At 42.0% G+C, this 16,554-nt stretch overlaps 1 protein-coding gene across 1 annotated transcript in view; it reads right to left on the bottom strand.

Moving 5' to 3' along the window:
* The window catches only part of ldlrad4b (low density lipoprotein receptor class A domain containing 4b), a 77,904-nt gene that overhangs the window by 50,389 nt on the left and 10,961 nt on the right, over positions 1 to 16,554 (bottom strand). Inside the window, exon 2 of the mRNA XM_053629195.1 lies at positions 5,152 to 5,654. Coding sequence (XP_053485170.1) covers positions 5,152 to 5,191 — 40 coding nt within the window. The 5' untranslated portion in view covers positions 5,192 to 5,654. The remainder of the gene's footprint in view (positions 1 to 5,151; positions 5,655 to 16,554) is intronic.

The following is a 16,554-nucleotide window of genomic DNA, read 5'->3' as shown; positions in this document are numbered from 1 at the left end:
AAACAACTGTACATATGCGCGTGTGTGTGTGTGTGTGTGTGTGTCGCTAGGCAACTGCAGCTCTAAACTGGGTGCTCTGTTACATGCTGTTTACTGGGTGGGCATTTGTTATGCACCTCAGTTATCTGGACCTCAGTAGTCTAAGAAAGCAAAAAATTGAATTCTTCAAATAAAAGACTGTATCATCATTACTCCATGAAGTTACAGAATTCCTCCTATTCATAGCAGGTTACTGCTATGTAATTAGAGTTTAGGTCCTTCAGCCCTGAACGAAGTTCAAGAAACAAATTGGAAAGACTTGCATGTGCACTTTCAACATCGTTTATGTGAAAAATCTGTTTTTATCAGCCCTTACCACATGCCCTCTTTCCATAAAATTGCTTTTCCTGTTTTTCAACAAGCTTTGTCGTATGTGCTTATTAAAAGTTCACGTAAAAACAGGTGGACGGAAACCCCACTAAATGTGGCTTGGGTTCTCCTGAAGAGCTTCTCTGAATTACAGCAGGGGGTCTGACTGCAGCTTATTGAGGACTGTACACACAACAAATCAATCAATTATTCGCTTGCTGACATGCAAAGGTAGAACTAATTCTCCCCTAAAAAAAAAAAATACAAGTACTAGGCCACAAATCACACTTTTGGGATATGAGTGTGCTAATAAGTTTTAAACGGTCAGCCATTAAAGCAGTTATATTGAGAGAACAGATTCACATACAGTAGGTTGACTGTTCTTGTTCTGTTCTTGTTTCTTGGGTTCGATTCCTGTCTGTATCTCTTGGCACATGGCCGTCCTCTTTTAGTGTTCTCCTAGAGAACATGTATAAGCCCTTGATGTACACATAGAGAAGTGATTTAACTTAGCAGCAGCAGCAAATTTGAATGGCGTGCTTTGGATAACAAAGTCAGCAAGAAGCACATTCAACATGGCTGTTCACATTTATTTGATTAAAGTGCAGAACTTGCTTGGTTACAAAAATGTGTCTCGCTGACACACATGCATGGTTGACATGACTGCATCATATAAACTCTGCAGATTTGTTAGCTACATATACTGTACATTCTTGTTGCTAATCTCCCGTTCTACCACATTCCAAAGCTCTAGTGGATTCGGATCTAGTGACTTGGGTGGCCTTTGAAGTACACCGTCATGTTCACGGAAACAGTTTGAGCGGTAAGCTACAGTACGAAGATGCTGTTGTGGCATTCAAACAATGCTCAATTGGTATTAAGGGGCTCAGTGCCTGCTGTGAAACATTCCCCACACCGTTACACTACCACCACCAGCTTGATCTGTTGGCATAATTCAGGTTCTGTCCATGCATTCATGCGCCGATTTCTGTAGCTTCCATCTGCAAGTCGCAGCTGAAATCAAGATACCTGGAGACTTCTTTCATTTTAGTCTTCAACGGTCCAGTTTCAGTGAATCTGTGCTTACAGCAGCCTCAGAGGCCTGTTTTTGGCATAGAACCTGATGTTGTTTTCTGCTCAAGGTTAAATGTGTTGTGCCTTCTGAGATGCTTTTCGGCTCAACGCGGTTGTAAAAAGTTACCATGGCGTTTCTGTCAGCTCAAAGCAGATGTTCACTCTCTCAGACCTCTCACATCGACAAGGTGTTTCCGCCCACAGAACTACAGCTCTCTGGATGTTTTTCATTTTTCACACCATTGTTGTAGACTGTTGTGCGATCAGCAGTTTTTGAAAACATTCAAACCAGCCTGTCTGGCACCAACAATTACACCATGGTCAAAGTTACTGAGATCACATTTTCCCCCATTCTGACGTTTGATGTAAACATTATCTGGAGTTCTTGACCTGTAACTGCATGATTTTTAAGCACTAATATACACACACATATATTTACACATGTATACACACACGCACTTCACACCACATCATATTAACTATCCTGCACATAGATCACAACACACCTAAAGCAAACAGTTCAGAGACAGCAAGCTCACAGGAACTCTCACACTTTAACCTTGCAGTATCGATCAGCCTTTCTTTGTCTGGAGTAACTTCCACACAGTTCCCTCAGGGCCTGAACTCACATCGCTGATGTACTGTCACACACAGCGTGTCAGCTACAGTACACTCCCTTTACTGCAGCATCAAACAGTGGGCCAGGGCCTTCAACTTGATTAAAATTGCTAGTGCTTTTCCAAATACCTCACTTTTAAATAACATGTGGAAATACATGCTGATCATGTAATGTAACAACTACATAACCAAAATTTACGTACGAGACGAAGAATAGCAGGTATTTGGACAGGCCTGTGTGCTGTAGCAGCTTTAACACGGCACTGAAGCAATGATGAATGTGACACTAATTGGTTCGTCATTATATTGGGAAATCGTTTAGTGTCCAGAGTTTTGCACCTGGAATATGAAGATAATCCTGTTACTATTCGCAAAACTGGTATTGAGATTATTAGCATAATACGGGTGGATGTCCAATTTGGTTTTCAGTAAAATAGCTCTAGCAGATTCTGAGGCTATTTAAGTCAGTTAAATAGTTTGATGAACATTCATATCAGTCAACATATTCAGTGTCTGGTATGTTTGTGTGCTTTTTTTATTTTTTAAATGCCAACAAATACAGTACAGACACCTGCAGTGCAGTAAATGAGGTAAGTATCCTCCAAGTAAATCAAGTACACTCCAAGGGTGCTTTCACATATGAAGTGTTCAGTCTGTTTGAATGGAACCCTGTTGTGCTTTCCCCCTCGGTGTGGTTCGTTTTGGCAGGTGAGAACACAGTAACTGCACTCAGCTGTAACAACCACTTTGAGAGTATCTGAGCGACGTGGTCTCGGTCCAATGCCAAGTGAACTTTAGAACAGTTCGATTGCGGCGAGAATACAAATTTGTTTTTGTAGAGGTGAGCACATGGCAAAGACCTGTTTACCGTTTTCACGTCACTGTATTTCTGAAGAATGAATTAGCAAGTCTTACAAGGTTTTTTTGCTTCATTTAATTAATGTGCAGTGTGACGCTAAAGCAAATAGCAAATGAAACCAAAGTATCCATATTGTTCTGATTTGGACTCAAACAGACTTACAGGTGTGAACGATAACACACTCGAGCTTTCTTGAATGTCCTACAGCAGAGGTTATCAACATTTTGTAACTAAAGCCCCCCCCCCCCAAAGCCTCCCCTATCATGTGATCATGTGGCATGCCCCCCCCCGCCACCATTATGGAAAAGACCAGGTATAATGATGATCTATTCTATAGAAAGTCTATCTATATATAACCTAATCTATAATCTGTTTAGATAGATAGATTTTTTTAAATTACTTTTCATAACTTTTAGAATTTTTAAAAAATAACTTTTATTATATTTATAAAGCTATATAACGGACAGGTATGGAACATGATCAAAAATGTTTCTGAACACTATAACTACTTTGAACAAGAGAACTAGGCTGTAATAACGTGTACTATTTTACATGTAAAACATGTTGCATTACATTCATCTTGTATTCTAAAAACAATCACATAAGAATGATGTAAACTGGAATGAAGGGCGCGTCTCGTTATCCATGACACTGTTAAATCTCCACTATAAACACACATTACTCAGTTAGCCAGCTTGCTGACGATAACGGAAATTCTGGTCAAATACAAGTTATTTTCCCAGTGTAAAAAATGTACAACATACATTGAATAGTTGCTGATATACATAAATGATGATGACCAAAACGGCAAGCGCTAACAATTAGCTGCATTTAGAAAAATGGACGAAAACTCATCATTCAGAACAGAAAGTGAACTCGCCTCCGCCATGTCGAAAGTTTAAAACTCCTCCCATCTCAGAAACTCAGGCATCAAAATGATCTCGGAGTTTCGCCAGTCGTAATTATGACTTGAGGGGTCGCACAATTGCAACTTCCTAGTGGGAAACTTGGATTTACAGTAATTCTGATAGGCCGCATTAGTCGTCTGGAGTAAGATTGTACAGTGGCTAAGTGTTGCATAACACTACAAAATCCTTCGCGCTCCCTCAGTACCAGATCAAATAAAACTTTGGGGCGGCTGTGGCTCAGGTGGTAGAGTGGGTTATCCACTAATCCTAGGGTTGGCGGTTCGATTCCCGGCCCACATGACTCCACATGCCGGAGTGTTCTTGGGCAAGACACTGAACCCCAAGTTGCTCCCGATGGCAAGTTAGTGCCTTGCATGGCGGCTCTGCTACCATTGGTGTGCGAGTGTGTGAATGGGTGAATGAGACACAGTGTAGTGTGCGAGTGTGTGTGTGAATGGGTGAATGAGACACAGTGTAAAGTGCTCTGGATAAAAGCGCTATATAAGTGCGCCATTTATTTACCAAAACTTGTGCTTGATCGTGCAGGCAGTAATATTCTGATGATCCGATACAGACATTTGCTTTTTATGTTTATTCAGTAAAGCACCAACTTTTTAAATCTTCTCTGACATCGGTTGCATACAATATTGAAAATTAAAACCAAACGCTTCCAAACCCCAGAAAGATGTGATGAAGTTTAGCAACAGCTTATGCTTTTAAAACAAATCCGTTAATGTTGTAGCTTTCCTCTACAGCAGCAGAAACATGATCACTGCCTTCTCTAATTTCCATGAGGAAACACTTCTGTTGTGTTTCCATTGTGCTTCCCTACATTTTGTTTGTTGTTGGTTTTTGTGATGTGATGTGATGTGATGTGATGCTATGCTGAGGTGCTGACAGATGTGGTTTTAGGTTATGGTTTGAAAGTTTTGTGGTTTGCATTTCTACTTTCCCCATTTTCCTCCCTGGTAGTTTTTCCTATTTTATAAAGTTTTTTTTTCTTCTTCTTCTTTGTGTTATCCCAACCTGCTGCATAAAGCAAGCCAGCTAATGTCAATATGATCAACAGAGAAAAAGCCTGTTACAGTCTAACTCACAGATAAAATACAATATAGCAATATCAGTCAACTGACTTGGAGAAGTTTTTCTAAGGATGACACCAATCACGTTTTGATTTTTTAAGCCATTTAAGCTGCACAGTATCGAGTCCAAACATACACCGCGTATATATTTGCTAAAGATACAGTATGTAAAGTACAAACCAATTAAAAAATTTTTTTTAAATGTCTGCTATAAATTGTAATAGTTTGCAATTGGAGGAGTCGATTTTGAGCCTGTGCTCACCTGTGAAAGCATTAGTGGCTGGTAGGTCAGCCTCCTGCATGCTGCTCCTGTGCCCAGAGCGTCGTCTTCCTCCTTAACCACTCTGATGGGGCTGCTGGGGACGACACAGCCACGATGCTGCCATCTTCACCTCACGAGTCCATCACACTGCTGACGCTGCTGCTGAGAGAACGGCGCCACTTCACCACGACAACCAACACGCCAAGCCTCCAATTTACACCTTTACCCCCCCAGCCAGAGCGAGGCGATCATGGCTGCCTTAGACAGATAGAAAGAGAGCGAGAGAGGTACAGAGAGGCAGCAAGAGAGAGAGAGAGAGAGAGAGAGAGAGAGAGAGAGAGAGAGATCCAGGTGGAGCTTGTTCAGGTACTTGAGGCAGGTGTATAGTTGCTGCTGTTCCCAGGAGGACGTGCTCGGCTGAGCAACGCTCTAATCAGCATACCAGCTCATCAGTCAGAGTGCAGCGTTTATACACTCACTAGGGCAGCTCCAGAACGGCATCACTGCAGAGAGAGAGAGAGAAAGAGAGAGAGAGACATATTACATTTTCACCCATCAGCTACACAAATAATAAGAGATGCATCAATACTTTTTATTGGAGCACGTAAATAACGCAACACCAATGAGTCCATACAGGATTTCTCAAAGTTTTTTTTGTGATTGTTGCAGCCAAAAATTTCGGATGTTTTTTGTGCTTTTTTTTTCCTTCTTCTTTTTTTAACATGAATTGGTGAAATCGGAATTGCACGAAATTGCTTGTCTGGTCAGTGATGTTTGCTGGTAAATGAGACATTTTAGCTGTACTCATGTTTGAGGCATGCGAATAGAAGCAGGCTTTGGCTGAACGTGTGCCGTGATGATGTCACATTTCGCGCCTTGGTGCAAATCTGCGGTAAATTTGAAAAAAATTCCTCTCTTTGGAATAGTGCACCGTTTACCTGATTTTACGTTCGCTTCTGCGATCTGTATAATACAGAAAATGAGTAACCTACTTAGCATTAAATCAATCAGGAGCATCGGAAAACATTTTTTATTTTACTCTATTTATGACGTTTCCCCGGTTCACGTAGCGGCCATGAAATGCGCTCGCATTTTAAATGAAGTGCATTAGCTAGCTATATTAGCTACCTTGGAGCTATAAAACACTAGGATTTGTTTCACGTCGGAAAACTGCCTCTGTAAAGCTGCGTGTGCATTTTATTGTTTTCACCACGTCAAAATCCCATGATATTGCTGACCGAGAGTGGCTGATCGTCAACAACAACAACAACATACTGTGTAAGAGCGTCTGTTATTTTCCACTCACCTAGTGTAACCCTAGGCAGCATTGTTTGCTGATGTGCAATAAACATGCTGAGTTTGATGTTTAAGATGTTTTATCGGGTTACTTGTGCTGCAAGAGATGCTCAAGTTCCTCGTCTTGATCTTTTCTCAGAGAACAATCTGCACACTGCTTTGCTTTGAATCATGGAATATTGTCCAGATCGCTGTCGTTTTGTGTCGTCTGTTCATTACACTTACGTTATATTTGTGACATTTGGCAGACGCCGTCATCCAGAGCGACTTACATTTATATATCTGAGCAGTTGAAGGTTAAGGGCCTTGCTCAAGGGCAGCTCACAGTGGCAGCTTGGCATTGTTGGGGTTTGAACTCACGACCTTCTGATCAGTAGATTAACGTCTTAACCACTGCCTCATTAGCGCAACAACTTACACCAGCCTGACGTCACACAATGATGCCTGCTACTGAATATCGATATCAGAGCATGATATTTAGAAGGATACCATTATCTATCTGCATCCCTACAAATCACAGCAGAAGAGCAGAAGATACGACGTGACGCGGCGATTCTGAACCCGAGCAGCATATGCAAGTCAGAACCATCTAGAACCTTTCTAGCGCGTCTTTGTAAAACCGAGTGAGTTATTTTTATGAAAGTGAGTGACGCACGCTGCAGTATCCACCTCGCTGCAGTAGATATCTCTGCTTTTGAGCAATACTACCAAGTCTGAGCTGCCCTTTAAAAGTAGTTTCCTGATCCTACTGCTGTCACTTACAAAAGAGCTCCAACATCCTTTTACTTAAGGTTAGGTGAGCATGCTGCCTGGCCTCGGACAACCCAAACAGTGATCACGAGGTCTGTGTGTGTGGCGAGCTCAACGCTCTGAAAGAGTGACGAGGCTCAAAAAAGTCCAGACCTGCTGTTCGCTCACCTCGGATGAACCGCAGTAACCGGCGACGTAGTGAAAACACGCTCCACCAATGCGCGGGAACGACCTTAGACGACCTAGCCGAGCCTCGTGCTGTAGAACGACGCGACAGCGTCCAAGTCAAACAAGGACATGTTCCCACGCACATGTGCAGGCTCACACTCACCGAGGTTGTTTAACAACGATTGAACTACGTCCTGAGCAGACCAGGGCGATGGAGACGTAGTGGAGACACCGAACGCTGGGCTCCAAGCTCCAGAATGCAACGCAGCCTAGGACACAACTGATGCACGAGATGAAAACTCTGATGGTATTCACAACAACGTTACAGCTGTGAAACTGAATAAAAGCACACGCGTCACACACACACATTTTTGACCCGTATGCTTGCTGATATCATTTCTCTCACTCAATAACGCCAACTTCAGCAAGGTGATGCTTACAGCGTTGGGGGTGGGGGACTTCAGAGTCTAGAGAGCATTTGATTGGACAGAAACTCTATATGAGAAGCTGAAGTGCAGAATGAGGTCATCGAAACTGTTGATCCGTATTGGTGGTAGAGTGAGACTGTACATTTTGAATGCATATATCTTCGAAATGTGAATTCTGTCATTGTTTTGTTGCACACACTAGCTTATAGAGAACCTTACGGCGAACATATTCATACTGAAAGCCACAAAACATCCATTTTGATTTCATGGGGGACTTTAAAGCTTTAGAACCTGATCTGTTTGAACACGATGGACAGATGATGAGGCGAGACAGCGGGACTGACTAAAGCACCGCTGCAGCATTAGAAATGAAGCAAGGGCTAAACCATACTGGCACCACCATCAGCAGGAAGTTGAACTGCATTGTGGGTAATTTAGGAAAACATAAACCAAAGTGAAGATAAAAAAAAAATTTAAAAAAGTTTAAAAGAACTCAGAATTTCATTACAAATGTTTTCTTTAACAAACAGATATTTCATGGTGCTACAGGGATGTCTAAAGGGTTCCATGATCATTTCTTCACTACAACTGAACGTTCCTCCTGTAGGTAGAGGAGCACCTGTGTATGTATTCAATATACGTACAGGGGGTCTCAAAAGTCTCCGTACATAAAGGAAATGAACACTTTTCAGCAAAATTTTCATTCGCAGATTATATTCTATTAATTTTTTCCCCCAGGTAGGCTTTAAGAATGTCTTTGACAAAAGAAGAACGTATTGAAAGCATTCTCATGGCTGGACCGGGAAACATGGCGCGCGCACGCACACACACACCTTGCCAAATTTATTAAGAAATTCGAAATGATCGAGATGTGGATGTCCATAAATTTCCGCTGACGGAAGCTGAACCGACGTGGTGCAGGCAAACGCAGTCCATTGGAGACATTTGGGAAACCCTGTATAATGAAATCTGTACTGAATGTAGCTCAGTATTTCAGTATGCAGTTTAGGGGTCATTTGATTAAACAATCCTTAATGTGCATGTTTGGCATGTTTGGATTAAATCAGTCCCTCCAAGATTTAGTGATTGCAGAAATGAACGCAAAGCCAAGCAACCTCCGCAATATTTGGAGGAGTTCGCAATTATTCAAAATTACCGCAGATTTAGGCCAAGACGCATAATGTGACATCACAACGTACATTCAGCTAAAGCCCTGTTCGATCCATGTGCATCAAACATGAGTATAGCTGGGGTGGCTGTGGCTCAGGTAGTAGAGCGGGTTGTCCACTAATCGTAGGGTTGGCGGTTCGATTCCCGGCCCACAAGACTCCACATACCAAAGTGTCCTTGTGCAAGACACTGAACCTCAAGTTACTCCTGATGGCAAGTTAGTGCCTTGGCATGGTGTGTGTATTTGAGAATGGGTGAATGAGACACAGTGTAAAGCGCTTTGTAGAACCGCGAAGGTTAAAAGGCGCTATATAAGTGCACACCATTTTACCATTTAAAAAGGTCTCATTAACAACAAACACCACTGTGTTGTGAAACACAGTGCAAAACAATTGCAATTTCGCCAATTCAAGTAGTTGAATCAGAAACTTCGAAACAATCACACAAAAAACTCTTACAGAAATCCTGTACAGTCTAGATGTAGGTGCATTATACAGTATGTATTAGACTGAATGAGTGAATGAAACATAAATAAATGCTCCACGTGAGAGCAGTGCCATGTATAAAAAGCAATATGGAGTTGAGATGTGCAGCGTCCACTACAATTAGCATTCAAAAAAACATGCACCTCTGAGACTTTTTAGTTCTGATGCACACTGCTGGCTTGCACAGACAGATAGATAGTGCTTCTCCCTGCATCAGTAGTATCGGCAGATGTGCGTTCATTCCTTTTCAGAATTTGTAAGGCACGGGTAGCTGAATAGTTGAGAATATTTCAGTATTCTAATACACTCCTAAATGAAAGCATAGTTCAAATACTTGTACTATTCAGCCAGTTCTCAACAGGTACAGCATGTCTTCTGTGTTTATATATGAACCAAGAAGCACTGTTGAGGTTACATACTGATAATAAATAGACTGCAGTTAAATCAGCGACTCAGTTAACGAGATCCTTTTAGGGAAGTAGACAGACGTGTACCTGATCAAAAGAAAAAAAAATCTCGCGCGCCACCTTAATTCTCCTTCTGATCTTTCAGAAACGCTAAAGCACAAGAGAAAGCACATCGGCCCCCGTGCCTAAGCAAGTGTACTGAGCAAGATGATTACGCTATTCTCTCAGAGCATGCGCGCGCGTGTGTGTGTGTGTAGGCATGCTGTCATGCTGGATGTGAAATGTGATCTCAGCAGGGGGTCTGTCTGTCTCCTCGTGCTGAAGCGAACGCGGCCACTGCTGCACCAAGCTGCCTTACCGAGACACACTCCAAATCAATCGCACCAGCCAGCCTGCCAGCCAAGGGGAGACGACGGTTTGCCCGTTAGGGGAGAAAGACAGAAGGGTGGTGAGAGATAGGGAGTGTGTGTGTGTGTGTGTGTGGGGGGGGGGCGAGGGGGGGGACGGTGAGACAGAGAGACAGGGGGGAGAAGATTGGAGGAGGTGGGGGGGGGGAGTGAAGGAGTGAGGGATGTCTGAGATGGCAGGAGAAAGGGTAATCTTTGTTTTGCATTGAAAGCAGATGCAGGTCGCTCATTAATCAATGTCAATGTGTAACAACCTCCAAGCTGCCTCTCAACTACAGTGCTCTACTACAGGTTTCTAACAGTGCCTGGCGATAATAATAATGATAATAATAATAATAATAATAATAATAATAATGAGTAAACTCTGCTTACTTGGCCATCACCTATTTAAAAGCAGAGGTGGAAAATGACAGCACATAGTTAAGAACATTCCTCAAGTTATCTCTGCTTAATGCTTGTCCTTGAGTTTTTTCCCTTTCACTTCAGTTCCAAAGAAAAATCTCTACTTTCTACTCACTTCACTGTAATACAGCAGTTCCTCTACATTCTCCATGCTGTACACGATTTCTGCCACCACACATCGATTCCTGTACATACAAGCACTAGGGATATCACGATACCAAAAATCTAGTAGTCGGTACCGATACCACCAAAAGTACATGATACTCGATACCAAAGTCGATACCACGGTGTGGTATAAAAATAAAAATTTAAACATAAAATAAATTTAAAAAAAAACTCTCCTGGAGGACATCCTCCTCTGGCTGATACTGGCAAAGACACAGAGATATGGGGGGGGGGGGGGGGGGTATTTTAGTTATCAAACACTGTCTGACTGTGAGTGGAGGTGCACTCCTAAACGCACGCGCACACACACACGCACGTGCGCGCACACACATGGATGTGCTCACACACACCTTATACTTTGAATGCAAGCATTAGTTTAAATTCACTGATATGGTGGCAAGCCAAAAAGTTTTATTAAAAGCATGAACATGTGAATAATTATTAGTGACATTAGGCTACATTTAGCTGACAGGACATGGGCTGAATGGCGATGCATGGTGGCCCATTCGGAAGTAGTTTATAACATTGCAATGGGTTGGCGTCATAAACAAATAACTGGCTATCGCTAACATTACATGGAGCATAATGTTAGCTGGTTTCACAGCAACAATGCCAGCTGCCTCAAACAAACATAACATAGGACCATCTTTCAGGTGCTTCACCAAATTCCATGTTTCCTCGCTTTGTTTGAAATGAACGATAGCAGTGGTTGCACACCGGAAACCGATACTAGCTTTCCTCTCTTTTCCTCTCAACGAGTCGGGGCGGAGCTAAACTTGTTAAGCTAAGCTTCTGTAGTTTTTCCCGTGTGCTTGTAGGCGTTCCTCTTCTTCTTCACCACTTGTGGACCAATTAAAACACTTGCGTGTATTTTATGCCCCCTTGAGGTCCGGAAGAATCGCAACCTAGGTACTTTCGTTACAAACGGTGCTAACGCTACTGGAGAAAAACAAGTACAGTCACGTTTTAAGAAATGTTGGTACGGACTTGGTACCGAAGTATCGGTTCTCGTGACATCCCTAACAAGCACACCAAAATGGAGCACTGATGATGGTCTACGAGGCGTTCACACTGGCACGTTAATCCAAAACAGAGCACGGTTTGCAGGAAGAACCGCTCATGTGAAAGCGGTCACGCGGACTGAGAAGTGCACCGCGGTACCGAACCCGAGACTACCTGTAGGAGGCGGTCTCTCTTGAACGTGAACACAACTTTCTTAGCTTTCCACAGACTATCCCTCCAGAAATGGACACAAAAATATTGGGAGACGCTTGCAATTTAGCAAAATTACTGCAGATTTTCCACAGATTTGGGCTAAGACGCATCATGTGACGTTATCGCAACGTGCATTCAGTCAAAGCCCTCTTCGATTCATCTTGCTCTCTTAGTAAACTGCTTCACCCCTACAACCCGACCCACTCCATCAGGTCCTCTGGGTTCGGACCCCTCTCGGTCCCTAGAGCTCATCTCTCTACTATGAGTAGCAGGTCTTTCAGTGTTGTAGCACCCAAGATCTGGATTTCACGCCATCTGACTCGTGGCAGCATCCCGTCCATCTCAGAGTTCAAATCTCAACTTAAAACGTATTCGTTTTCTCACTGTTATCTGTCCTAATGTGTTGCTATGCATTTTGCTCTCAGTGACTGTACTATCGGTATTGTGTTTTTCATTTTGTGTGTTTGAGTGTTCATTGTTTTTCACATTTTGTGTTTGTCCATGATTGCTCATTGTATGTGTATTATTGTACTGCTATTGTAAAGCATCCTTGAGCTCTGGCTATATAAATTAAACATATTATTATTATTATAATAAAGCTGAAGAAAAATTTTTTTTGCTGCAACAATCACAACAAAAACTCAATCCTGTATGGGCTGCACAACACACGTGTACAATGAGAAGCAGGGGAACGCTGTGGGACACAAAACTTCTGAGCATATTCGCACCAAAATAATAACAATACATTTTTAAAAACAAGAAATATGGTGAGTCGCATTATGTTCTTCATAATCGAGTCTGAAACCAGACCAACTCTGAATTCGCACTCGGGTTCGGGCCACAGCAAACGTGCCCAGTGTGAAAACCACCTAAACCAAAACTTCTCAAATTGCAAACTAAACTTAACTGCAAAATAAATTTCATGGACCGACTTCTTACAAATTTAAATTAATGAACTTTATAAGTGTCCGATCATCGTTTCAGAGCCATAAAGAACCATAGAGTGTTTTATTCCTTGATGTTTCACCAGCAGAACGAACACACACACACGAAAAAACTCTTTGAAAACCATCGTCTGGTTTTCATCGTATCGTCTGTAGACCGCGAGTTCAAATACTGACAATGCCGTGGCCATCGGGGACCGGGAGTTCGAGAGAGCAAAATCTGGCCATGCTCTCTGAGAGGGATGGCATTCTTTCTCTCCTGTCAATCTCTGTGACACTAGCCAATCTCGGATAGCACCGCCCCATGGCATAGCTTAGCAGCAGTCTGAAAAGATGCAGTTGGCTGGCTTCACGTGTCCCGGAGGGAGCACGTGATCCTACCTAGCTGGTATCTGCCATATGATAAAGGAGGTAGGAATTAAGGAGAAAATTAGGAAGAAAATTGGGGGTGGGAAGGGGGCGGGGAATAATAAAGCAATAAACACATGTCAAAAAAGTTGTCGATTAAAATAAAGATTTTTGAAAAACGCACATTTTGGAGCGTGAGGTGTTTTTCCCTCCCTAGAGGTTTGTATATTATCTTGAACATATGCACTCTACTAGTTCCAAGTCACAAGCAGGTTTTTTGCTTGTTAAGTCTTACCCCAAAAAAGGAAAATTAAAACATCTAAAATTTAGATAATTTAGATGACATTTAGATAATTTCCTTCAAATCAAGTAAATAACACACTGACACAAGTGACCTAATTCTCATCGCCGCGTATCAGTGACCTATCATCACGCAGGCAGATGTGGAATGTCAGTTATTATGGAGCTCGCGAACACAACCTTCGTTCATTAGTTGTATTTGATGTTTGCCTACATTCTTTGGTTATTTAATGAAGCGTGCATCTTGGCTTTTCTTGAGGTGAAAAAGTCGTTTGCATTTGAGACTTTTTTTTTTCCTTCTGCTTTCAATTTCATACTTTAAGCAGATTTAAGAGATTGTTCGTTTGCACTTTAACTTCAGCAAAGAATGATCATCTTCAAATTCTAGCAAAGTATCGGTTTTAGATGAAAGTGTCCACTTTGACATGCACATTGTTACAGCAGTAATGCTTTGTACGGAGTTTAATAGGGTCTGGATTTTCTATGCTGCTCTTCCAGTATTCAGGTATTTTCTTCAAAGTTTCACCTGCATTTCAGCCATGTTTAAAAAAAAAGATTAAAATATCCACTCACAGCTGTGCCTCTCAAGCCTGCCTAGTTTAAAAAAAAAAAATGCTGGTAAAATGTTTCAATTCGGACTGCATTTGAATGCTCCGAGCTAGTTGCTTGGCAGCAGAGAGAAATGCTCAAGAAATTCTTGTTTTTGCGTCGTCTTCTTTTTTTTTTTTAAACTCGTTTGTGTTGGTGGGATTTTATACAAATTAATGCCATTTTCAGCATGAGGAAATGTGTAAATGAAAATCATCCATCCATTTTCCGTACCGCTTATCCTACACAGGGGGGGGGCCTGGAGTCTATTCCAGGGAACTCTTCTTCCCCCAAGCCATCAGACTCTTCAATACTCAGAGACTGAACTGACACACACACACACACACACTCTGAACTGAACTCCATTCCACTCCCATTGCAATATTTGCACATTCCTGCACTGACTGTTGCATTCTTGCTGCTACTGTATTTATAAAAAAATATAGTATTTAAAGCGCACCTATTATGGTTTTGAAACATGCCTAATTTTGTTTTAGAGGTCTCATACAACAGTTTTACATGCATCCAAGGTCAAAAAACACTTTAACGTGCTCATAATTTAAACTGCAGCATTACCTTTTCCCCCCCAGTGTCACAAATGACTCGTTAAATGATCCGTTCTAAAGGATTCGCTCTAAACTCCTCCTTTTAGAGAGCATACTCTGCTCCGATTGGTCAGATGTCTCAGTCTGTTGTGATTGGTCTACCACTGTCAGCGTGTTTCAAAAAGGAAACGCGCACTACCATAAGGAGTTTCAGCTCAGTCTGTTCACGAGCAGCCGATGAAGACCAGAGGTGGGGCTTTTTGTTACAAACCTATGTAGGCTAGTACAGGAAGTTTCAGCAGTTCAGAATCGATTACTTCTTTTGAGAATCAATAACTCCGAACGTCATGCACTTTGGTTTTTGAAACCTTGCAGACGTTTTTACATTCACAAACAACTACGTATATAACACACTACATGAAAGGTAACATATGAAAAACCATAATAGGTGCACTTTAATAGGGGGGGATGGGGGGGTCAGTGGTGTAACTGCAGGGGGTTGTAGGAAAAATGTTTAAAAATTATGTATATATTTTTTGTTAACCAAATGTTATTTCATCTAATACAGAACTCTGTAATCACACTAAGTGCCAAGCTGGAACTGTGGAAAGCAGTGCAGGTTTGCATGTTTTCACCTGGCACCATGGGGGAAGTGGGTCAGATAGTCAATGAAAACACACACTCAAATTCACAAAAACAAGCTAAAGTAGGTAAGTCATTTGCACATGAAAGAGATTCAGCACAAAAGCCACACGTGAGACTTTACAACAGCATACTGGGAGGTTCTGGTTAGATTGCTAGGCTGTCGTGCTATGTGGTATTTGAGGCCACTGTGGTTGTGCGGCGAGGAACAGGTGGGTCAGCAGCAGCGAGCGGAGAAAGCCCGAGAGTCCTGGTGATTTGGTGAGGCGTGACTGACTGTCAGACTGGAGAGAGAACAAAGAACACCGGCAGGAAAATAGTAGAGCGAGAGAATGTGAAGAAGGCACCCTGCCGAGCACAATCCCCTACTCATGGAAAAAAAAGAAAGATTTTTTTTTTGCACTCTCTTCATATCCTCCACTTGCTAGAAGACATGAACTTCTATCGTGCAAAAAAAATCTCAACTAAACCAGAAGCCTAGTTTTGTTTTCTACCAGATTTAATGAACATCTCAAAACCTCCAGCTTCGAATATTATATTGATGAACAACATAAGACATAACAGTGCTCACTATTATAGACAAATTGTGTGTATGTGAGAGAGAGAGAGAGAGAGAGAGAGAGAGATGGAGATGCTTAGTTTGGATGCATTCCTTTGATAGACAGCATCCATTACTGGGCAAGACCGCAGCACAGACGTGCTCGGAGTCGAACATGCTGTATAGTAAATGGCCTGAGAAGTGTTTCTGCCTCATGATGACATCGGAAACACTGTTCCAGTCTGCTGCTTCCCAGCCGGCACCCTGATTTCTCTGCTCTTTTCTGCCTTCGGTTCAGCTCACTGCTTCATACCAATCCATCAATAGAAGTTTGTCGTGCGGCACACGGACGAGGCTCACACTGCTCGCACTCTTGTTGACCCTTCAGTCAAGCGCCATAAAGCACGGCTCTGTGCTCCGAGAATGCCATTTAAAAATTTTTTATTTATATTATATATATGTGTGTGTGTGTGTATATATATATATATATATATATATATATATATATATATATATATATATATATATATATATATATATATATATACACATACACACTCACACACACACACACACACACACACCGCCAACCTGCCCCACCACCC

This window comes from Ictalurus furcatus, chromosome 1, assembly GCF_023375685.1.
Source record: "Ictalurus furcatus strain D&B chromosome 1, Billie_1.0, whole genome shotgun sequence".
NCBI classification, from domain to species: Eukaryota; Metazoa; Chordata; class Actinopteri; order Siluriformes; family Ictaluridae; genus Ictalurus; species Ictalurus furcatus.
This window is presented reverse-complemented; position numbering and strand designations above follow the sequence as displayed.